This window comes from Salmo salar, chromosome ssa19, assembly GCF_905237065.1.
Source record: "Salmo salar chromosome ssa19, Ssal_v3.1, whole genome shotgun sequence".
In the NCBI taxonomy this organism is placed as follows: domain Eukaryota; kingdom Metazoa; phylum Chordata; class Actinopteri; order Salmoniformes; family Salmonidae; genus Salmo; species Salmo salar.
The window spans coordinates 52228369-52253267 of NC_059460.1; the positions used below are offsets into that span (position 1 = coordinate 52228369).

A 24899-nucleotide genomic window follows, 5' to 3' on the forward strand; every position below is an offset into this window, starting at 1 on the left:
TTTAGTACATTAAAAGAGGCCTTTCTACTTACTCTGAAAAACACCAAAAGAAAGATGCCCAGGGTCCCTGCTCATCTGTGTGAACGTGCCTTAGGAATGCTGCAAGGAGGCATGAGGACTGCAGATGAGGCCAGGGCAATATATTGCAATGTCTGCAATGTCTGTACTGTGAGACGCCTAAGACAGCGCTACAGGGAGACAGATCGTCCTCGCAGTGGCAGACCACGTGTAACAACACCTGCACAGGATCGGTACATCCGAACATCAGTCTAGGGCGGTGTGTCACAGCATCATTGGACTGAGCTTGTTGTCATTGCTGGCAATCTCAACGCTGTGCGTTACAGAGAAGACATCCTCCTCCCTCATGTGGTACCCTTCCTGCAGGCTCATCCTGACATGATCCTCCAGCATGACAAAACCACCAGCCATAGTGCTCGTTCTGTGCGTGATTTCCTGCAAGACAGGAATGTCAGTGTTCTGCCATAGCCAGCGAAGAGCCCAGATCTCAATCCCATTGAGCACGTCTGGGACCTGTTGGATCGGAGGGTGAGGGCTAGGGCCATTCCCCCCAAAAATGTCTGGGAACTTGCAGGTGCCTTGGTGGAAGAGTGGGGTAACATCTCACAGCAAGAACTGGCAAATCTGGTGCAGTCCATGAGGAGGAGATGCACTGCAGTACTTAATGCAGCTGGTGGCCACACCAGATACTGACTGTTACTTTTGACCCCCCTTTTGTTCAGGGACACATTATTCAATTTCTGTTAGTCACATGTCTGTCGAACTTGTTCAGTTATTGTCTCAGTTGTTGAATCTTGTTATGTTCACACAATATTTACACGTTAAGTTTGATGAAAATAAACACAGTTGACAGTGAGAGGACGTTTCTTTTTTTGCAGAGTTTACGTATTCAAAATGTTGCAAAGGTTTCTATATCAGTGCATCAAACGAAGATTGTGCAATGCTCCATGTGTCCACCAGGTGGGGATAGAACACTGTCGATCTACACTGTCCAGTAAGGGACCAGCTACAGCAGAGGGAGTGAAACAGTGGGTGGTGTGTGTCTGTTCAAATCAGGTCCACTCTCCCTGACTCACTGCAGAGGAGAGGGGGTCAGACCAGGGCTGACACTGAGTGATGTAAAACATGATGCAACAAGAGCACAGACAGAGAGAGAGAGACAGAGACAAAGTAAGGATGAAGCATAAATGTCACATAGAAGGAAAAAAACAATGACACACACACTGACACACACACACACAGAGGAGCTTACTGGCAGACTTGACATGTGACGTCAGACTGCAGGCCTCCAGTGAAGATTTGGTCGATGATGCAGTTGCAGTTATTGGGGTTGTTAGCCTTCTTCCCGTTGTCATCTCCATGGTGAGCACAGGGACACACGATTGAGAATCAAAGCATGTCGAACTACCACATCAACCTTCCCCTCCCCCTTACCACAATATCAGAGAGGGGATGAGAGAGAGAGGAATGGTGGAGGACGACAGAGCCAAGCAAACACAATCAGGGCTTTTATGTAAAGAGTGTCTGTGTCAATTAGTAGCCTCTCAGCTCATCTCATCCAGGCTGCCAGTCAATTATCTGCCTCTCATCTCATCTCAGGCAGTCAGTTATCTGCCTCTCATCTCATCTCAGGCCGTCAGTCATCTGCCTCTCATCTCATCTCAGGCCGTCAGTCATCTGCCTCTCATCTCATCTCAGGCCGTAAGTCATCTGCCTCTCATCTCATCTCAGGCCGTAAGTTATCTGCCTCTCATCTCATCTCAGGCCGTAAGTTATCTGCCTCTCATCTCATCTCAGGCCGTAAGTTATCTGCCTGTCATCTCATCTCATCCAGGCCGTCAGTTATCAGCCTCATCCGGGCAGTTAGTTAGCAGACCAGCACAGCCATATCCTACACTCTCCTCCTCCGTAGTTCCTTCTCTTCCCCTCGCTCATATTCCTGCTTTTCCTCCCACCCGTTGACTGTGGCTGAAGTAGAGAGTGTGGGTGCCATTTGAGTAGAGCAGTCTGCTTTCTACAATCTGTGTGTGTGTAAGCCTGTGTAATATATGCGTCTCTGTATATACAGTGTATTCAGAAAGTATTCAGACCGCTTCCTTTTTTGGTTTTTTTTTTTACATGTTGTTACATTACAGCCTTAATCTAAAATGGATTAGTTTTCCTCATCAATCAACACACAATACCCCATAACAACAAAGTGAAAACAGGTTTAGACATTTTTTGCAAATGTATTAAAAATATAAAACAGAAATACCGTATTTACATAAGTATTCAAACCCTTTGCTATGAGACTCAAACTTGAGCTCAGGTGCATCCTGTTTCCATTGATCATCCTTGAGATGTTTCAACAACTTGATTAGAGTCCACCTGTGGTAAATTCAATTGATTGGACATGATTTGGAAAGGCACACAGCTTATATAAAGGTCCCACAGTTGACAGTGCATGTCAGAGCAAAAACCAAGCCATTAGGTCAAAGGAATTGTCCGAAGAGCTCCGAGACAGGATTGTAGAGAGGCACACATCTGGGGAAGGGTACAAAAAATGTCTGCAGCATTGAAGGTCCCCAAGAACACAGTGGCCTCCATCATTCTTAAATTGAAGAAGTTGGGAACCACCAAGACCTAGCACCCGATGGTCACTGACAGAGTTCCTCTGTGGAAATGAGAGAACAACCAGCTCTGCAGCAATCCACCAATCAGGCCTTTATGGTAGAGTGGCCAGACGGAAACCACACCTCAGTAAAAGGCACATGACAGCCCGTTTGGAGTTTGCCAAAAGGCACCTAAAGGACTCTGACCATGAGAAACAAGATTCTCTGGTCTGATGAAACCAAAACTGAACTCTTTGGCCTGAATGCCAACAGTCACGTCTGGAGGAAACCTGGTACCATCCCAACGGTGAAGCATGGTGGTGGCAGCAGCATCATGCTATGGGGATGTTTTTCAGAGGCAGGGACTGGGAGACCAGTCAGGATCGAGGGAAAGATGAACGGAGCAAAGTACAGAGAGATCCTTGATGAAAACCTACTCCAGAGCGCTCAGGACCTCAGAGTGGGGTGAATTTTTGTATTTATTTTTATTTCACCTTCATTTAAGGTCGGCCAGTTGAGAACAAGTTGTTATTTACAACTGCGACCTGGCCAAGATAAAGCAAAGCAGTGCGACACAGAGTTACACAGAGTTACACATAAACAAAGATTCACCTTCCAACAGGACAACAACCCTAAGCACACAGCCAAGACAACGCAGGAGTGGCTTCGGGACAAGTCTCTGAATGTCCTTGAGTGGCCCAGCCAGAGCCCGGACTTGAACCCGATTAAACATCTCTGAAGAGACCTGAAAAAAGCTGTGCAGTGACGCTCCCCATCCAACCCAACAGAGCTTGATACAATCTGCAGAGAAGAATGGGAGAAACTCCAAATACAGGTGTGCCAAGCTTGTAGCGTCATACCCAAGAAGACTCAAGGTTGTAATCGCTACCAAAGGTGATTCAACAAAGTACCGAGTAAAGAGTCTGAATACTTATGTAAAATGTGAGTTTTCTTTTTATTTCTAATAAAATTCAAAAAATTCCTAAAAACCTGTTTTTGCTTTGTCATTATGGGGTACTGTGTGTAGATTGATGAGAAAAATAAAATGTTATACAATTTAACAATAAGGCTGTAAACGTAACAAAATGTGGAAAAGGGGGCTGAATACTTCCCGTATCCACAAGGTAGTTCTAAGGCTATAATGTAGCGTGTGTGTGTGTGTGTACTATGATGCAGACCTTTGCAGTGGCGGTGCAGCACATCCAGGGCAGCGATGAGGAACTCGTGGGCATCCTGCTGCTCGTAGCCTGCTAGGTGGCGCGCGTGAGTCCACACCAGGTGCAGCAGCCGGAAGGGAATGTGGGGCGAGCGGTGGCCCGAGTAGAACTGAGAGAGAGGGAAGAATAGGGAAACATTAGGAGGAGGCAGAGGATGTGGAAAAGAGGGACAGATACAAATGGGACAAGGAGAGAGGGGGATGAAGAGAGAGAATGAAGGTTGGAGAAGGGGCAGGATGAAACAGGCACTTAAACCATACTACGTTCTAAGTACGTCCACAATAATAGTTTTAGAGGGAGAGAAGAGGAGTGAAGATAGTTGGGCTGAGACGGATGAAGGAGGTTAGACAGCTGTAGAGATGGGCTGAGAGAGAAAGAGGTAGGAGAAAGGAGGCGTGTGAGACTGAAAGAGAAATATGTTTTTAAGCCCTTACCTCCTGAAAGAGCTGGGACATCTCACACACCAGACAGGAGTTGGACTGCATCTCACACTTGTGTCTGTCGGACAGGAAGAAGTCCCGCAGCAGGGGGGTGTGGGTGAGGGCCTGGACGATGCAGTTCATAAAACACGTGTTTCCCAGGTTGATCAGACCTCGAAGACCTAAGGGAGGCAGAGAGACAGACAGCGAGAGGGAGAGCGCGAGACAGACAGCGAGAGGGAGAGCGCGAGACAGACAGCGAGAGGGAGAGCGCGAGACAGACAGCGAGAGGGAGAGCGCGAGACAGAAAGGGAGAGCACGAGAGAGAGAGAAAGGGAGAGACAGACAGACAGAGCGCGCGAGAGACAGACAGACAGAGCGCGCGAGAGACAGACAGACAGAGCGCGAGAGACAGACAGACAGAGCGCGCGAGAGACAGACAGACAGAGCGCGCGAGAGACAGACAGACAGAGCGCGCGAGAGACAGACAGACAGAGCGCGCGAGAGACAGACAGACAGAGCGCGCGAGAGAGACAGACAGAGCGCGCGAGAGAGACAGACAGAGCGCGAGAGAGACAGAACAGAGCGCGCGAGAGAGACAGACAGAGCGCGAGAGAGACAGAACAGAGCGCGAGAGAGACAGACAGAGCGCGAGAGAGACAGACAGAGCGCGCAGAGACAGACAGACAGAGCGCGAGAGACAGACAGACAGACAGACAGAGCGCGCGAGAGACAGACAGACAGACAGACAGAGCGCGCGAGAGACAGACAGACAGACAGAGCGCGCGAGAGACAGACAGACAGAGCGCGCGAGACAGACAGACAGAGCGCGCGAGACAGACAGACAGAGCGCGCGAGAGAGACAGACAGAGCGCGCGAGAGAGACAGACAGAGCGCGCGAGAGAGACAGACAGAGCGCGCGAGAGACAGACAGAGCGCGCGAGAGACAGAGACAGAGCGCGCGAGAGACAGACAGACAGAGCGCGCGAGAGACAGACAGACAGAGCGCGCGAGAGACAGACAGACAGAGCGCGCGAGAGACAGACAGACAGAGCGCGCGAGAGAGAGACAGACAGAGCGCGAGAGAGAGACAGACAGAGCGCGAGAGAGAGACAGACAGAGCGCGCGAGAGAGAGACAGACAGAGCGCGCGAGAGAGAGAGACAGACAGAGCGCGCGAGAGAGAGAGACAGACAGAGCGCGAGAGAGAGAGACAGACAGAGCGCGAGAGAGAGAGACAGACAGAGCGAGAGAGAGAGACAGACAGAGCGAGAGAGAGAGACAGACAGAGCGAGAGAGAGAGACAGACAGAGCGCGCGAGAGAGAGACAGACAGAGCGCGCGAGAGAGAGACAGACAGAGCGCGAGAGAGAGACAGACAGAGCGCGCGAGAGAGAGACAGACAGAGCGCGCGAGAGAGAGACAGACAGAGCGCGCGAGAGAGAGACAGACAGAGCGCGCGAGAGAGACAGAGAGAAACAGACAGAGAGAAAAGGCATCTTGAATATAATTCCCAGTGCCAAAAGCACCACAGTAAAGGAGAACCAGTGGAGGCCACACTATCACAGATGGCCACAGTGGTCCCTAGAGGAACGTTGGAGTGAACACAGCAGCCCCAAACTGGCAGGACAACAGGGTAAGAGACCCAGAGAGATGACAGGTGACACCAGGCACACACACACGCCACACACGTTGGCCCTGACCAGCTGCTCCCTCTAGAAGTTTAGTTACAAGAAAAAGGGAGATGGAGGGAAAAGGAGGAGGGATGGAGAAACAAGAGTGAGGAGGTCGCTCCCTTCCAGACACGAAAACACCTCCCACAGTGCACCATTCTTTGCGTCTTTCCTAAGGGGGCAAGAGCGCATCTTGACAAAAAAAATTATCACATTTGATATTTCTCACGAGAGAATGAGACCGAGAGAGAGAGAGACAGCGAGGGCGCAGAGGGAACGCGAGTGGTTAGCAGCTAGCAGTAGCCTGCAGCGATGCCGTTTAACACCATTAATCCTCCATCTCTGAGCTTCTCCCTCGCTGTGTGGAGGAGGGGTGAGAAAGAGAGGGATGAGAAACCAAGGTCATTCCCCCCCCCACTCTACCGCACTTCATAAACCCCTGATCGATAATACACTACTGAATATTTGTCTCCCTCTTGGACAGACACGCACAGACGGAGGCTAAATGCCATGCTCTGAAGCCGAGACCTGCTCCAAAGCCCTCGTTCCTGACCACCTGCTCACGTTACAACCCTGGGAGTTTAGTTAAGAGAGAAAACAGGGATGAGGAGGAGGGACGGAACGAGAGAGGGATTGAGGAGAAGACGAGCAGATCCAGTTGTGAGCACCTGTCAGGAGAGAGGAGGCTTCTGCCTTCTGGACATGAACACATTCCCCATCATGCACCATTCTCTGTGTCACCTAGGCTTCATTCAGGTTAAATGTACTTGGACTCAGCCAAACACACACAGGCAGCTTGACAAAAACACATTTAGACTTGGTCTTTTTTCATCTCATCCAACCTCATTACGTTTAGCATAGAGCGAGAGGGGGGACAGCGAGCGGCTAGCAGCTAGCAGTAGCCTGCAGCGATGCTGTTAAACACCATTGATTCTCCATCTCAGTCTGAGCAGAGCTGCTCCCTCGCTGTGTGGATGAGAAAGGGAGGAGAGGAAGGTTTTATTTCCCCAATGGACAGCACTTCAGAAATGCCAGATCGATAACATACTACCGATGGGTTCTGACTTCTGAACTTGAAATATGAAATCTCCTTGTTGATGGTACTGAGGGACAGAGGAGAACACGGAACGTTCACGTTATTGTTAGACATCAGGTATCCTATGGAAAGGAGAAGGACCACAGTCTGGCTTCAATGTTGGGTTGTAATTTGAACTACTTGCTACACCAGAAGTGAATGGTTATCTGTAGGAGGAATGTATATGGTGGGGTCAATGAAGGTTGGATATGGATAGGGGCTTGGAATGTTACTGAGTAAGGGAAAAGGCAATCACATGGTGGTGGGCACTGATAAGGGTGGAGAGCTGTGGAGTAGTGAGGAATGGGGGCAGAGGTCAGGTCACATTAAGGGAGAAGGAACAGTTTTTTACCCGCATCACTTAACTTTGAGGAAAGGAGGAGACTTCACCTAAAGCTGTTCAGCTGTCTGACCCACTGGGTGAATAAACTTGGTTTGAGATTTTCCTTGTTGTCCGGTGTATTTAGTACCTAACACTACTGTGTATATTTCACTCTTGTGCACACCTTTTCAGACACACCCAACTGCAATGAGATTAAGGAGAGACTGGGAGTTGTATCTACCCATGTGCTCCAGACACCCACAGTCTGCACTGCAGCTGCTGTCATCACACTGAACCTCATAGGGAATGAACTACACCCAGAAAGGGAGATGCAGACCAGGCTTGTGTTAGTCCCGGCCTCCTTCCTCTAACCCTTCTGTGTTTGCAGGTCTGGTGTGTTCAATACGGCAATGACTCCACCAAGCCTTAGAACTTCCTTCTGCCATATCGCTTATCCCGTCATTGGGTTTCTTCAGATTTGGAAACACAGAAAGGGTAAGGGGTAAGGATAAAAGGGACCAGGGTAAGGAGCTAGGATAAAAGGGACCAGGGTAAGGAGCTAGGATAAAAGGGACCAGGGTAAGGAGCTAGGATAAAAGGGACCAGGGTAAGGAGCTAGGATAAAAGGGACCAGGGTAAGGAGCTAGGATAAAAGGGACCAGGGTAAGGAGCTAGGATAAAAGGGACCAGGGTAAGGAGCTAGGATAAAAGGGACCAGGGTAAGGAGCTAGGATAAAAGGGACCAGGGTAAGGAGCTAGGATAAAAGGGACCAGGGTAAGGAGCTAGGATAAAAGGGACCAGGGTAAGGAGCTAGGATAAAAGGGACCAGGGTAAGGAGCTAGGATAAAAGGGACCAGGGTAAGGAGCTAGGATAAAAGGGACCAGGGTAAGGAGCTAGGATAAAAGGGACCAGGGTAAGGAGCTAGGATAAAAGGGACCAGGGTAAGGAGCTAGGATAAAGGGACCAGGAACAAGACAACTCTAGCTGTAGCCAGCCTGTGCAGCGCTGGAGGTGCCCTCACCGATGGTGCAGTTTGTTGTTATTTTCCGGCGCTTTGGATTGTGCCGCAGAAGTTCCAGCTCTCGCTTGGTGGGCTCCCACGTCGAATACTTCTCCCCTACACCTGACATACAAACAACAGGAAAGAAAACAAAAACAAAAAATAAACTTAAATTTAACAAGCCAGGTAGCTTAACCATAAGCCTGAGAGGAAGTGAATAAGAAATATGGAAACATACATGGCCCAAGGCAGTGGAATCTCTATTAGTGAATACAGGTGTTTTACATAGTGCATGTACAACAAGAGGTGCATCAATGTAGTACACTGTGGATCCCTAAAGATGTACCTACAGCTGAGGTGTCAGTGTGCTACGTTACAAGCCAGAGGGCCCGACTGAGGGATTAAATAGGGGAAAGAAACTACCTTGCAACTTCCACGCTTTCCTTTGTTCCTCTTTGGCAATCTGTTCCATGTCTTTGTCGTATATGTAGTCTTGGCACACAAAGCAGTATATCCCGCCGTACAATAGGTCTATAGCTGGAAGATAAAAAGAAAGACCGAGAGAGGAAGAAATTAGATGGGAGGAGGAGGAAGGAATGAATAAGCTCAAGGCTATGTTGGCTGTTGAGTTAGCTGTTGAGAAAGGTGGGTATGCAGCTAGCTAGCAGCTACACCACTCTTGAACACATTCTATACCTCTGCAAGGCCACCTTATGCTGACATCTTTACTTGTCTACCAACACCCCCACCACAGTCGAAAAAGACAGAGTGAGAGCAATGGGAGTCTAGTCAAATACATGCATGCAGGTACCCACACAGCCAGCGGGACAGAGACACACAGCCAGCGGGACAGAGACACACAGCCAGCGGGACAGAGAGACACAGCCAGCGGGACAGAGAGACACAGCCAGCGGGACAGAGAGACACAGCCAGCGGGACAGAGAGACACAGCCAGCGGGACAGAGAGACACAGCCAGCGGGACAGAGAGACACAGCCAGCGGGACAGAGAGACACAGCCAGCGGGACAGAGACACACAGCCAGCGGGACAGAGAGACACAGCCAGCGGGACAGAGAGACACAGCCAGCGGGACAGAGAGACACAGCCAGCGGGACAGAGAGACACAGCCAGCGGGACAGAGAGACACAGCCAGCGGGACAGAGAGACACAGCCAGCGGGACAGAGAGACACAGCCAGCGGGACAGAGAGACACAGCCAGCGGGACAGAGACACACAGCCAGCGGGACAGAGACAGACAGAAAACAGGTGAACGCTACCTCTCTATCCCATTATCTATCATATCCTCCTCACCTTTTAAGCAACCGCAGCGTCAATACCTGTTTGCAGTTCCCATGACAACCTGCCTCTAAATTGTCTGCTTGAGGCAGACGTTAAGAGCACCAGGTCTACGTCGTGCGCGCGTGTGTGTGTGTAAATGGTCGGCCACATGATCAATTACAGTATTAATGTGGATAAGATATGGTGTTGACTGGTGTGACTGAATGGATTGAAAGTGTCAGGCTGGGCCCTGCAGGTATAGGTGAATTAGTGCCAAGCTGTAGCTGATAGCAAATTCAAGAACATCAAGTCCGCCTGTAGATTCAATTCACACCAAAACAAATAAAAACTTTGTTCTACAGACGCAATATGCCGTGGATATTGCACCTAAGCCTATAATGCTGATATTGCAGTGAAAAGAGAACTTCCCTGCAGATTGTCACATACACGACGGAGGCAGCTCACTAATCGAGTGCAACAGGACAGAGAGAGTGAAACACTAGCCTTAGGCATCAGATTGAATGACAGCCACGCTGTCAATGGTACGATAAGAACAGGAGAGAGAACGAACAGAGTTGCGTAACAAGGTGAGACCAGGCTTATTGCTGGAGAGAAGACCAAAACAAAAATAAACCAACGGACCTTCAGGTAACCATGGGAACGCAGAAATGGGAGGGGTAGAAAGAGAAGACAACCATAACATGAGGTAAATAGAAGAACAGACCAAATATCTGAAAGGAAAAATAACATTTTTTAAAGGAAAATGGAGTGAAAGGATCAAGAAGAGAAGGAATCGTTTTAATTGAATTCTGTAGCGTTTACGAAGACGTGTTAATTACCCTGCACGCTAGTCTAGTGAGATCTGTCCTTTTCTTCTGCTGCTGCTGTAGCGTAAATCTATCTGCACGCTGGCACATTTTTATTCAGTAGCTAACCTAATTAACACACCAATTAAATCTCCAGAGTGGCTGGGAGGGAGGGCGCGCACGGGCCTGGGCTAGGAGATAACACTGAACTGTCTGTGTTGCCAAGCACATAGGAAGCCTGCACTGCCGCACCACTAACACTAGCCTATATCATCCCCCTAACAAGCATTACTACATCTAAACATGGCACAATAACCTTTGTCCATTATTCCCTATATTGGGAGGAGAAAAGCAATTTCTATACACACACTCAGTGGACAGTTTTAGGTACACCACCCCGTTCACAAAAAGGGATCTCTCCTACAGAGAGTCACGTTGCCGTGGCTTGTGATATATAGCAGGCAAACAGGCATCGAGGCATTCAGTTACTGTTCCATTGACCATTAGAATGGGCAAAACAAGTGACCTAAGCGACTGAGCGTGGTATGATCATCGGTGCCAGCCACGTCAGATTCAGTATCTCAGAAACGGCCGGCCGCCTTAGCTTTTCATGCACGACAGTGTCTAGCTTTTAGCGAGAATGCTGCGACAAACAAAACACATCCAGTCAGCTGCAGTCCTGTGGGCGAAAACAAGGGTCGAAGGAGAGCGGCAAGAATCGTGCAAGTCAACAGGCGCAGGACAACAGTGGTGTGCAGAACAGCATCTCGGAATGCACAACTTGCTGTTCCTTGTCGCGGATGGGCTATTGCAGCAGACTACCGCACCGGGTCCCACTCCTAGCAGCTACAAACAAGAAGCGACTCCTGTGGGCACGCAGTCACCAACAGCGGACAATTGAGGAGTGGAAAAACATTGCCTGGTCCGACAAATCCCGGTTCCTGTAGCGTCTTGCTGATGGCAGAGTCAGGATTTGGCGAAAGCAACATGAGTCCATGGACCCATCCTGCCTGGTGTCAACAGTACAGGCTGGTGTTGGTGGTGTACCGCCGTCCAATCTGCAGAAACTGCATGATGTCAGCATGGACCAACATCCCTTTTAGAATCCATGCCCTGAAGAATTCAGGCTGTTCTGGAGACAAGGGGTCGAGCTGGCACTAGATTAGTGTACCTAATAAACTGGCCAGTGAGTGTATATCCTATCCTAGCTCCGAGCCGGAGGCCCATTACTTTGCGTTGCAGTGAAGTTGCACAGTACTGAAAAAAGTATTGAAATAAGGAAGAGGACAAGGCTATTTGGACCCTGGTCTGCAATCCAATGACCTAGCTGCAGCAACCAACTCATTGGTGCCTAGAGTCTAGGTGGGACACGTTCAGCTTGACATGGGGTCTCTGGGTGATCATTTGGTGGTTTGCTGCCATTAAAAAAAGCTGTGCTTTCTCTCATCTTAATGCTTTCCCTTGAGGAGAACAAAAGGCCACTGTGTTTATTTATGAAACAGGCTGGGTGCTTTATTACCCTCCTCCGCAACAGTAGAATTAGCTACTTGTGTGAGTAGAGGCGGCGGAGGGGCGGCCGAGGCCTACCTCGTTAAGCGGAGGGGGTAATTAGAGGTCTTTGATGTTTCGGGGGGAGACCTGGCAGTGGGCGGAGTGTTGTGGTGGTGCTGATCAGGTCTGATGTGTTGAATATGAATGTATTAGGAGACTGAGGCAGTGGAGCAGAGCAGATGTTCTATGACCTCTCCTCTCGGAGGGCAGGGCTGAGATGGTGGGACTCATGCTGTGGTCCATAGGGGAGGAGCTACACTACAGCCACACAGCGCTTTGCTGTGACGTTCTCATAAGCAGGGTTGTATCGGTTTGTCGTGCATGTGATCATCTTACCTAGATTGTGTCGTTTGTTTTTGGCGTGCTCGTGAATGTGTTTCTTGGTGAAGCAGCCGAAGAAGACGCAGGAGAGGCAGGAGTGGAGCCGGTTCAGGTGGGCGCCGCACATGTGACAGATACACGACTTGGCCTGCAGGGGGCGAGAGAGGGCCACAGGTTGAGGATCACTAACAGAGAAACCAAAATCGTTATCATCCTAAACTCATGAAGAAGCTGGTAAGTCAATTAGACTGGATTCAGCCAGTTTATAGTGTATATGGGCAGCCATCAAATAAATGAGGAGAAAATTGACATTGGTGAAAAGATCGTAAAGAACATAGACAAACAGGCTAGGTTGCACACCTGGCATCTCTGAGACACAAAGGGATGGAGGGCTAACGATGAACCAACATCCCATTTTCAGAGAGAGAGAAAGCCAGCGTGCCATTTTCAGCTGACATGTTTAGTTTCACCGTCCTTGCCTAATCTCTGCACCTTGGCAGGGTGGAGAAGATTGACAACAGGGTTGCCAGATCAGCAGCTCCCAACACCTGCCAAATCTCTCTTTTCCCATACCAATGGCATCGTCAGTCTGGGGATCACAAGTCCACTAAACACAGGAGTACCCATATGAGTGGTGGCTTCAATATAAGTGTCCCCTGTCAGTCAGCCAGGGTTTACACACGTCATTGTCTAGAACCTGCTCTTGAAATAGACCTAGAATCAGAGGTCACCAAACTTTTCTGAGCCGAGATCACTTGGAGTCAAAATGCAGGCCTAGATCTACAGCTCATATTTTTGTATTTAAAATAAATAAAAAATTTAAATGTAAACATGGGACTTAAAAAGTAAGCCTATGCAACAACCTATTTAAAAGCCGTTCTGGAGCAATGAGGTTTGTGCAGTAGGCTATATGCCCAATACATTATCACTGTCTGTTGGCTATGCATTAATTGCCCTGCCAATGTTGTTCTTCTCAAACCATTTTTGAAATTCTATTTTTAAAAACTTTAGGTATATAAATCAGACTGGTAATAGATAATGTGTTGTATTAAATGAGCATAAATTGAAATCATTTGTTTTCTTTATTTTACTGGACTGATGGTGTCTGCATCTGACGGTCAGACTCAGCGGAAGGAGAGCATCAGGGGGTGCACCTCTCAAAGTCAGACCGCACTTCAGCTCTCCCCCCTCTGCTAATGCCCCGTACACATTGTGACATATTTCATTACACTGTACACCATCTTCACCGAGGCTTTCCCCACTACTGAATGGATAAATGGAGCAAAGATATTTATATTCACTAAACCAAGATAGTTCATCTGTGTCGTTTACAGTAGGAGCAAATTAACCATAGTGGGCAGAACAAGCAAGGCGGTGGACAAAGCCAAGCACAAGCTAGTGAGATCCTATTGGCGTGTTGTAGCAAATACTTGCATATTGTCTCTGCGAAGCGCACATACTCAATTCAACCTTGCAGTACTAAACAACGCAATGTTTTAAAACTTTGGCGAAGTGTCAAATCTATCAAATTTAGTGCACTCGTAAACAAATTCTACACTGAACAAAAATAAAAACGCAACATGCAACAATTTCAAAAACTTTACTGAGTTACAGTTCATAGAAGGAAATCAGTAAATTGAAATAAATTAATTAGGCCCTAATCTATGGATTTCACGACTGAGAATACAGGTGTGTCTGTTGGTCACAGATAAACCAAAAAATGTTTTAAGCTAGGAATGTAGTGTGGATCAGAAAACCAGTCAGTATCTGGTGTGACCGCCACTTGTCTCATGCAGCGCGACACATCTCCTTCACAAAGAGTTGATCAGGTTATTGATTGTGGAATGTTGCCCCACTCCTCAACGGCTGTGCAAAGTTGCTGGATATTGGCGGGGACTGGAACACGCTGTTGTACATGTTGATCCAGAGCATCCCAAACATGCTAAATGGGTGACATGTCTGGTGAGTATGCAGGCCATGGAAGAACTGGGACATTGTCAGCTTCCAGGAATTGTTTACAGATGTTTGCGTCATTGGGCAGTGCATTATCATTCTGAAACGAGGTGATGGCAGCAGAGGAATGGCACAACAATGGGCCTCAGGATCTCGTAACGGTATCTCTGTGCCATCGATAAAATGCAATTGTGTTCGCTGTCCGTAGCTTATGCTTTCCCATAACAGCCCCACCACCACAGGGCACTCTGTTCACATCATAGACATCAACAAACCGCTCGCCGACACAATGCTGTCAACCATCTGCCCGGTACAGTTGAAACTGGGATTCATTCGTGAAGAGCACTTTTCTCCAATGTGCCAGTGGCCATTGAAGGTGATAATTTGCCCACTGAAGTCGGTTACGACGCCAAACTGCAGTCAGGTCAAGACCCTGGTGAGGACAACAAACACGGAGATGAGCTTGCTAGAGGCAGGTTGTGACAGTTTGCGCAGAAATTCTTCGATTTGGCAAACCCCCATCTTCATCAGTTGTCCGGATGGCTACACGTTGTTTACGGTTGTGAGGTTGGTTGGATGTACTGCCAAAATTCTATAAAATCAACGCTGGAGGCGGCTTATGGTAGAGAAATGAACATTCAATTCTCTGGCAACAGCTTTGGTGGACATTCCTGCAGTCAACATGTCAATTGCACGCTCCCTCAATTTGAGACATCTGTGGCATTGTGTTGTGTGACAAAACTGCACATTTTAGAGTGCACTTTTATTGTCCCCAGCACAATGTGCACCTGTCTAATGATCATTCTGTTTAATCAGCTTCTTGATATGCCACACCTGTTAGGTGGGTGGATTTTCTTGGCAAAGGAGAAATGCTCACTAACAGGGATGTAAACAAATTTGGCACAAAATTTGAGAAGCTTTTTGCACATATTGCACATTTCTGGGATCTTTTATTTTAGCTCATGAAAAATGAGACCAACACTTTACGTTGCATTTATTTAAACATGTATTTCAGTATAGTTTTGGGAACAGGAAAATGTATTGAGATCAGATCTTTCATCGATGACAAAATGAGCAGAATGTCGGCCCAGTTTCACCTTAGTTCCATCTTCTCCCACTACCGGACTTCCTCCCACTACCATATTTGGGGGTGAGAAAATGTTCTAAAAATGCTTCGGCTCGATAGCCCATATTATGCGTCTGGGTTTCCCAGACAGGTCACAGTGAAGCGTTTTTAACGCAAGATGGAGAGCCTGTCTTTTGTCAGAGATCGCATTTATTTTGGTAGATTGCAAAATATTCCTTTCTATTTAAGACAGAAATATATTGTTTCAAGTTATAAAACATGCTTTGTTTATAACTTTTTCTTCAATTTGTTTCTCTAACTTTATGTCAAGCTAGCTTGCAGAGCAGCTATCAAGCTAAAAGCTAGGCTAGGTTAAAGATACCGCTGTAGCTAGCAACCTCCACATAATAATTATCATAAATAACAAAACGTCATTACCATCCCAATAAACTTAAATGGGAGACAGTCAATTTGCTTTACAGCCAATGTGTAGCCTATTATTTAACATTACCATTAAAGCAGCACTCACTTACAGGAATGGGTAATTGTTTACAAGTTGCTAGCTATCCCATAAAGCCATCACTAAAAACCACAGTCATCTTCTGTGGTTTGGCCACTTCCTGTTCTTCGATGGACTCTGGCTGGACTGAAGAAGACGCAAAGTTTGGAAACATTCAAAGTATTTGAATTAAGTATCAACGTGGAAGCTACAGACACGCTGACCCGAGCAATCCGACTGACTCACGGTAGGCCTATAGGTACACTTGATTTACTCTCCGGGCACGATGACTATGCAGAGTTTGTATGCATGAAATGGGAACACTTTGCCTACCAGGCACAGGGCAGCTGAAATAAGTGCATCTATTGCCAAAAGCAGTAGACAGAAAAGAGTGGGAATGCAAAGCTTTATCGTTGTTTATTCTAGAAATGTTTCACAATCGACTAGGAATGCCTTGGAGAACGACGAGTCGATCGGCCGTTTAGTAACCACTAACCTAGATTTTTGGATCCCTTTTCTTTAGGCTGCCGTTAGGGTAACATTACTGTCACGGTTTCTCTGCTGTACCATTTTGCACCGAGACCATGTCGCCGTGTTAAAGCTGTCCTGCCAGGGTGTCCCTAGCGGCACGCCACCTGAGTGAGGCGAGAGATCACAGGGACATCTTTACACCTTGACTATTGCCTCAGCCTCAAAAATCACACAACACAGTTGGTGAGGAGCAGTGAAAGCACAATCACAGTGTGTGTGTGAGAGAGAAAAAAAATACAAAGACTAGAGCAGGGGGGAAAGGAGCGAAGAGGAGTGATAGAGGGAAAGAAAGAGGGATGCCAAAGTCAATCCTGCCTGATCTAAGCAGAGCCTTGAGACTCAGCAGCTGATCTCCGCCAGACCAGAGAGGGAGACGAAGAGAGGGAGGGAGCAAAGTAGAGCGGGGGATGTAGAAAGAGAGGACGGGAGTAAAGTAGAGCTGGGGATGTAGAAAGAGAGGACAGGGGGAGTAAAGTAGAGCTGGGGATGTAGAAAGAGAGGACGGGAGCAAAGGGGAGCGGGGATGTAGAAAGAGAGGGCGGGAGCAAAGGGGAGTAAAAGCAGCAAGACGTGAGAGAGAGAGGTAGGACACAGAGGATGTGGAATCTGCAAAATGACTGGAAGAACAATGCATTCCTCCTCATTTTTTGTTTGAGTAATATAATCCAGCCAAAGACCTAGGATCAGGTTATCTCCATAAAAAACAGAGGAAATACACACACCCCTAGTCTGACACACACACACACACACACACACACACACACACACACACACACACACACACACACACACACACAGAGTACTGGGTGTTCTGCACTGCAGTACAGCTGCTCTCAGCCTCCCTCTCCCTCGGTCTGTCCCAGACTCACAGCTTGCCCTCACACATCCTTTGAGATCTCTCCTCCACTGTTCACTCCCCCTCTTCTTTCTTCCTTTCCGTCTGTTCCTCTCATCGTGCTCTTCACTTCAGCCATCTGCATTCCCCATCCTCTGTCCCTCTCCCATTTTCTATTTTCTTGGGCTCATGAGTGGCGCAGCGGTCTAAGCCACTGCATCTCAGTGCTTGAGGCGTCACTACAGACTCCCTTGTTCGAATCCAGGCTGTATCACAACCAGCCGTGATTGAGAGTCCATTAGGGCGGCGCACAATTGGTCCAGCGTCGTCCGGGTTGGCCGGTGTAGGCCGTCATTGTGAATAAGAATTTGTTCTTTACTGACTTGCCTAGTTAAAAGGTTAAATAAAAATGTAAAATAAATATTCACACTCCCTTCTTCAGGAGAGAAATGCTGGTTAAAATGGCATGGGGAAGTCTTTAAAGCCGCTACATTTCTAATGGATGGATTTTGGTTACTTTGAAGCAAGTTAAGAAGACATTTCTCACTATTTGAAGTTAAATGTTCAGGTTTCAAACTATACAGCCTCAAGGTTACATGGTAAAGTGGTGGCTGATAGCTTTCCTACCATTGACTAGAGCCTATGCACTCCAATGGCAGGCACGCTTTAATGACCAGTTGAGATTGAGAGAAAAAAAAAAATGAGAAAAAAAACCTGCCCTTTTTAAAAATCATGGCCATCAAAACAGTTAACAATTCTAAATGCAATCGTGTGTTCATTCTTGCACAAAGATCTGGCTTATAAAAGCACGTTTCACTTCCAGTACCAGCTTTATGAGGACCTGCTCTCGCACCGTCTGATAGGTGATGGGCCATTCCGCCCCTCAAAACAGGTTCCCTGTATGCTGTGCGTGTGAGAAGATACATGACAAATAACAAGTACACACGTTATGCAAACTAACTACATAAAGCTAATATGAACCTAGCCCGATAAACATGACCAGTCAAACGTATTTTAGGCAGTTAACATCTCGAACACAGGCCCATAGAGATGTATAGAGGGCACACTTGCCACTACACAGGAACGCTCTATGGGCTTTGCTATCACAGAAGTGATCAATGGCAAAGATCAGTGGTGCGCCCTCTATACATTTCTACATTTCTATTTCTGCTAGCTCGAAAACTGAGGAAACCGGTCAAGGCTGGATCACGGAAACACTCACCCGGTAGAGATAGGATTCTCAAAGTAACGCACGCATTGTTTGACAAAGCAACTGTAATATTACCCAATTTGAAAAAGTAAAGCGTACCATAATCAACATTTTTCAACTGGTCGTTCAGCGCAGTACCGTTTCCGTCGATTTTCAAAGTTGCACACCGTACTGAACACAAACCCAGAGTATGGCAGTGTTGTCAACATCCTTTTCTGTTGGTGTTAATATCCTATAAGGAGGTGGATCCATCGCAGCGGTGCCCCCTGACCAGATCATCTAATAAAGAGGGCTAAAGACAGAGCAGCTTCCTCTTACAAGACTGCTGCTGGCTCGCTATACACTGATACATCACACACACACACACACACACACACACACACACACACACACAAACCTAGATCCTGAGGGTGACTGTGGGAGAGGGTGACTGTGGAACTGGACAAGAGTGAGTGGCCTAAGAATGTTGATTGGTCTTCTTCCGGGATGACATCAGACTTTGGCTTGGCTGGAGCGAGAGAAGGGCTGCTCTGTGTTGGCGATGGAGCATGAGGCAGTGAGGGAAAAAGGGGGCTAGTCAGAGGAAGTGCGACAGCGCCAACTACACAAACATAACAGGAGAGGCGAGCAGCAGGCCGATGGAGAGATCCTCAGTGTACTGACCAACAAAGACAGTCACTTACTGTCCTGCTCGGACCGAGAGACAGACAGGGGGAAAACTGGGCTAGAACATCTTACTGACGGCTAGGGCCACCATAACTTGAATCCATTGTGACTGGTTGGGTATATGGAATGGAAGGCATACTGCTGCAGAGGGATAATGTGAAAAATGGAGGGTGACTTGGAGAGAAGAGAAAGAGGGAGCAAGAGAGGGACCTAGAGAGAGAAAGAGGGGGAGGACATGGCAGCAGAGGATGAATAGTGACAGTTCAAACGCATGCAGATGAGGCGAGCTTGCTGCTGTGAGCCCGCATGGCTGTGAAGTGCAAGGCATGATGGGATAGAAAGCAATAAGATCAGCTGTGCCCGAGAGATGGGGAAGAGAGAGTGACAAAGGGAGAGAAGAGGGATACATGGAGTTGAGAGAACAGGGGAGAGCCCTTGGAAGCCAAAGGCCATGCAGCATAGTTGATGGTTTGCGCTTAAAATTTGCTAACCCTCAGATCCTTCTCTCAAGAAACTTTACTGAGAAGAGTCCATGTTCACAGCAGCATCCCTAATCCATCTTCAACCCGAAATCTAAAGTAAACAAAAATGGAATACCTCTTCTTTGGCTATAGCTCAGAGGTATATATACTGAACAAAAATGAAAATGCAACATGTAAAGTGTGGGTCCCATGTTTCATGAGCTGAAACGAAAGATTCCAAAAATGTTCCATTCACACAAAAACCTTATTTCTCCCAAATGTTGTGCACAAATGTATTTACATCCCTGTCAGTGAGCATTTCTCCTTTGCCAAGATAACCCATCCTCCTGCCAATATTTGTCTATGGAGATTGCATGGGCTACACCTGTCAGAAACAGGTGTGGCTGAAATAGCCAAATCCACATTCCTTTGTATATACAGTGCACTTGGAAAGTAATGATTTCTTCACTTTTTGTTATAGCCTTATTCTAAAATGGATTATATTGTCCCCCCCAATCAATCTACACACAATACCCCATAATGAGAAAGCAAAAACAGGTTTGAGAAATAAAAAACTGAAATATCACATTTACATAAGTATTCAGACACGTTACTCAGTACTCAATATTTTTTAGGTATGACACTACAAGCTTGGCACATCTGTATTTGGGGAGTTTCTCCCATTCTTCTTTGCAGATCCTCTCAAGCTCTGTCAGGTTGGATGGGAGCATCACTGCACAGCTTTTTTCAGGTCTCTCCAAAGATGTTCGATCAGGTTCAAGTCCTGGCTGGGCCACTCAAGGACATTCAGAGACTTGTCCCGAAGCCACTCCTGCGTTGTCTAGGCTGTGTGCTTAGCGATGTCATGTGGGAAGGTGAACCATCGCCCCAGCCGGAGGTCCTGAGCGCTCTTCCTCAAGGACCTCTATACTTTGCTCTGTTTATCGTTCCCTCACCCCTGACTAGTCTCAAGGTCCCTGCCGCTGAAAAACATCCCCACAGCATAATGCTGTCACTACCATGCTTCACCGTAGGGATGGTGCTAAGCGTCCTCCAAATGTGACGCTTGTCATTCAGGCCAAAGAGTTCAAACTTGGTTTCATCAGACCAGAAAATCTTGTTTCTTATGGTTGAGTCTTCAGGTGCCTTTTGGCAAACTCCAAGCAGGCTGTTTTTAAATAAGTCGCTTCCGTCTGGCCACTCCACCATAAAGGCCTGATTGGTGGAGTGCTGCAGAGTTGGTAGTCCTTCTGGAAGGTTCTCCCAACTCCACAGAGAAACTCTGGAGCTCTGTCAGAGTGACCTTCGTGTTCTTGGTCACCTCCCTGACCAAGGCCCTTCTCCCCCGATTGCTCAGTTTTGCCAGGCGGACAGCTCTAGGAAGAGTCTTGGTGGTTCCAAACATCTTCCATTTAAGAATGATAGAGGCCACTGTGTTCTTGGGGACCTTCAATGGTGCAGAAATGTTTTTGTAGCCTTCCCCAGATCTGTGCCTCCACACATACCATTCGAACTCACAGGTGTGTGCCTTTACAAATCATGTACAATCAATTGAATTTACCACAGGGTGACTCCAATCAAGTTGTAGAAACGTCTCAAGAATGATCAATGGAACAGGATGCACCTGAGCTCAATTTCTACTCAACTTCTGAGCTCAATTTCTAGTCTCATGGCAAAGGGTCTGAATAATTATGTAAATAAGGTGTTTCTTTTGTGTGTTTTTTTATTTATTAATAGATGCATATCTGTATTCCCAGCCATTAGAAATCCATAGATTAGATCCCAATGTAATTATTTAAATTGGCAGATTTCCTTATATGAACTGTAACTCAGTAAAATCCTTGAAATTGTTGCGTTTATATTTTTGTTCAGTGTATATCAAATGACAGTATATAAACAACAAACAAAAAACGTCCTCTCACTGTCAACTGCGTTTGTTTTCAGCAAACTTAACATGTGTAAATATTTGTATGAACATAAGATTCAACAGCAGACAAACTGAACAAGTTCCACAGACATGTGACTAACAGAAATGGAATAATGCATCCCTAAACAAAGGGGGGGGTGGTCAAAATCAAAAGTCAGTATCTGGTGTGGCCACCAGCTGCATTAAGTATTGCAGTGCATCTCCTCCTCATGGACTGCACCAGATTTGCCCGTTCTTACTGTGAGATGTTACGCCACTCTTCCACCAAGGCACCTGCTAGTTCCCGGACATTTCTGTGGGGGGGGGGGGGCATGGAATAACACTGACATTCCTAGCTTGCAGGAAATCACGCACAGAATGAGCAGTATGGCTGGTGGCATTGTCATGCTGCAGGGTCATGTCAGGATGAACCTGCAGGAAGGGTACCACATGAGGGAGGAGGATGTCTTCTCTGTAACGCACAGCGTTGAGATTGCCTGCAATGACAACAAGCTCCATCTGATGATGCTGTGACACACCGCCCCAGACCATGACGGACCCTCCACCTCCAAATCGATCCCGTTCCAGATTACAGGCCTCGGTGTAACGCTCATTCCTTCAACGATAAACGCGAATCTGACCATCATCCCTGGTGAGACAAAACCGCGACTCGTCAGTGAATAGCACTTTTTGCCAGTCCTGTCTGGTCCAGCGATGGTGGGTTTGTGCCCATAGGTGACGTTATTGCCAGTGATGTCTGGTGAGGACCTGCCTTACAACAGGCCTACAAGCCCTCAGTCCAGCCTCTCTCAGCCTATTGCGGACAGTCTGTGCACTGATGGAGGGATTGTGCGTTCCTGGTGTAACTCGGGCAGTTGTTGCCATCCTGTACCTGTCCCGCAGGTGTGATGTTCGGATGTACCAATCCTGTGCAGGTGTTGTTACACGTGGTCTGCCACTGTGAGGACGATCAGCTGTCCGTCCTGTCTCCTTGTAGCGCTGTCTTAGGCATCTCACAGTACGGACATTGCAATATATTGCCCTGGCCATATCTGCAGTCCTTATGCCTCCTTGCAGCATTTCTAAGGCACGTTCATACAGATGAGCAGGCACCCTGGGCATCTTTCTTTTGGTGTTTTTCCTAGTGAGTAGAAAGGCATCTTTAGTGTCCTAAGTTTTCATAACTGTGACCTTAATTGCCTACCGTCTGTAAGCATCTTAACAACCGTTCCACAGGTGCATGTTCATTAATTGTTTATGGTTCATTGAACAAGCATGGGAAACAGTGTTTAAACCCTTTACAATTAATATCTGTGAAGTTATTTGGATTTTTACGAATTATCTTCAAAAGACCAGGTCCTGAAAAATGGACGTTTCTTTTTTTGCTGAGTTTACATTACATCAATTCATATTCCAAGCAAAATGCTGCCACTTGTTTAAGCATTTGTGTCTATCAATTATGAAGATGCATTAATATACAACAGTGTGTGTGAGAGACTGTGTGTGTGTGCGTAAGCCACTCCTCCTACCTTTGCTTTAGGAAACACACACACACACACACACACACACCCCGTTTCCAAAAACCAGCAGAGACTGAGCATGTGGTCAACGACCTGCAACTATCCAGGACTCGTCTCTCAAGAGGTAACAGAAATTACCTTGAGCCCCTCATCTCAACCAGCAGGCTGGAGGTCACATGTATTCGGAACACACTCGTTGTGAGCGTTTATCAGCATGAAGAATGGCTGCTGGTTTGTGTGTGTTGGAATGATTGCTGTACTGTTGCTATATAGCATACTACACGGCCATACAATCCCTGAAATAATATACCTACCCTATGGAGAGGGTACTTAAAACAGGACATGTTCGACAATGGATTGAGTGAATTCCTTGACGGGCCGTGGTCCTCTGAATCAAGCACTAAGCCTAGGCTACACATTGAAGTGCATCAGAGCCAGGACCGACAGACAGCTTCTATCACCAGGCCATCAGACTGTTGAACAGCCATCACTAGCCAGTTACCTGCCTGGTACTCTCCCTGCACCTTGAGACTAATGCTCCATGTACAGTGCATTCAGAAAGTTCAGACCTCTTGACTTTTTCCACATTGTGTTACAGCCTTATTCTAAAATGGATTAAATTATTTCCCCCTCATCCATCTACACAAAATACCTCATAATTGACAGTGAAAACCTGGTCAGTAAATGTTGTACATTTATAAAAAACAAATACATTATTTACGTAAATTCAGACCCTTTGCTCTGAGACTTCAAATAGCGCTCAGGTATTTCCTGTTTCCATTGATCATCCTTGAGATGTTTCTACAACTTGAAGTCCACCCGTTTTCTCTGTAATTATGGGGTATTGTGTGTAGATTGATGAGGGGGAAAAAAACTACTATTTAATACATTTTAGAATAAGGCTGTAACTTAACAGAATGTGGAAAAGGTACTCTGAATACAATGTATATAGTCATTGAACACTGATCAGGTCAGGTCCTATTTACATTACTGTCTGGACATCAGTCATTGTAATATACATTTTATTTTCCAAATTATATGCTGTACACACACAAATTTACATTCTGGAATGGGACTCATTCTGACATTTGTTTAAATGTTTTTATTATTTGTGTTGTATTTGCTAGACATTCTACTGCACTGCTGGAGCTAGTATGACAAGTATTTCACTGCACCTGCAAATCTGTGCACGTGACAAATAAACTGATATTTGAAGGTTTTAGTAGAGAAAGTTCGGTGGGAGGGACACATGGCAGAATGAAGGTTATGATTTTGACCATAGGTATTAGGTGATAGGCTTTCCTCAACAATCAGATCACTCAAAAGACCCATCTGCCAGACGATTTCATGCGAGCGAATTTCAAAGTTAATGGGGCATAGAGTGGCTGGTCAAAGACGGTGATGAGGACAGTACACGGTGCATTCAAAAGGCTTTAGGAGGTGGGCACTGCCTGTATCATAAGATAATGACTAGGTTGATATATGGAACAGGTTTGAAAAAGTGACAGGGAGGTAATACCTGCAGTTATTTTAATACATTTCTGTTTCAAAGGGTTTCGCTACGGTGTGCCTTAGTGAACAAGACCTGGATGGCATGTCACCTCTCTGTGGGTCTGTTCCTCTCAGAACAGAAATGAGGCGTTTAAACAGACTGATGATAAAATCAACTGCTCATTAGGAGGTCCAGCCCAGATGGTCGATCCGTTTGTGGTTCTCTCCTCATCCCTGCATCACTCACTCCACTTACCCTAATTGAGGTATCCATGGAGCAGGGGCGACTGTGTGTGTGTGTGTGTGTTGGGGGGGGGGGGTAGTATGAAAGGAGAAAGAAAGAGGTAGAGAAAGAACTTGACAGAAAGAGGGGTAAAAAAATACAGATATTCATCAGTCTGTGTCGCTGCCATTCCACAACCCCAGATCGCCGCATCAGCCCTGATTAAACAACAAGCCTGGTCAGTGACAGCTCTGAAAACAGGTCTCC

The 24899-nt window shown here is 46.9% G+C and overlaps 1 protein-coding gene across 3 annotated transcripts in view; it reads right to left on the bottom strand.

The window, feature by feature from the left end:
• usp22 (ubiquitin specific peptidase 22) overlaps positions 1 to 24899 on the bottom strand; it is a 38057-nt gene that overhangs the window by 6300 nt on the left and 6858 nt on the right. For 2 of the 3 annotated variants that reach the window (XM_014158410.2, XM_014158409.2), the window contains exons 2-7: positions 12287 to 12419; positions 8739 to 8852; positions 8337 to 8438; positions 4261 to 4427; positions 3788 to 3935; positions 1271 to 1373 (exon numbers count right to left, since the gene is read on the bottom strand). In XM_014158410.2, the coding sequence (XP_014013885.1) occupies positions 1271 to 1373; positions 3788 to 3935; positions 4261 to 4427; positions 8337 to 8438; positions 8739 to 8852; positions 12287 to 12419 (767 nt within the window). Of the gene's footprint in view, positions 1 to 1270; positions 1374 to 3787; positions 3936 to 4260; positions 4428 to 8336; positions 8439 to 8738; positions 8853 to 12286; positions 12420 to 16285; positions 16425 to 24899 lie in introns of all 3 variants that reach the window. The other variant, XM_014158411.2, reaches the window with a different exon arrangement.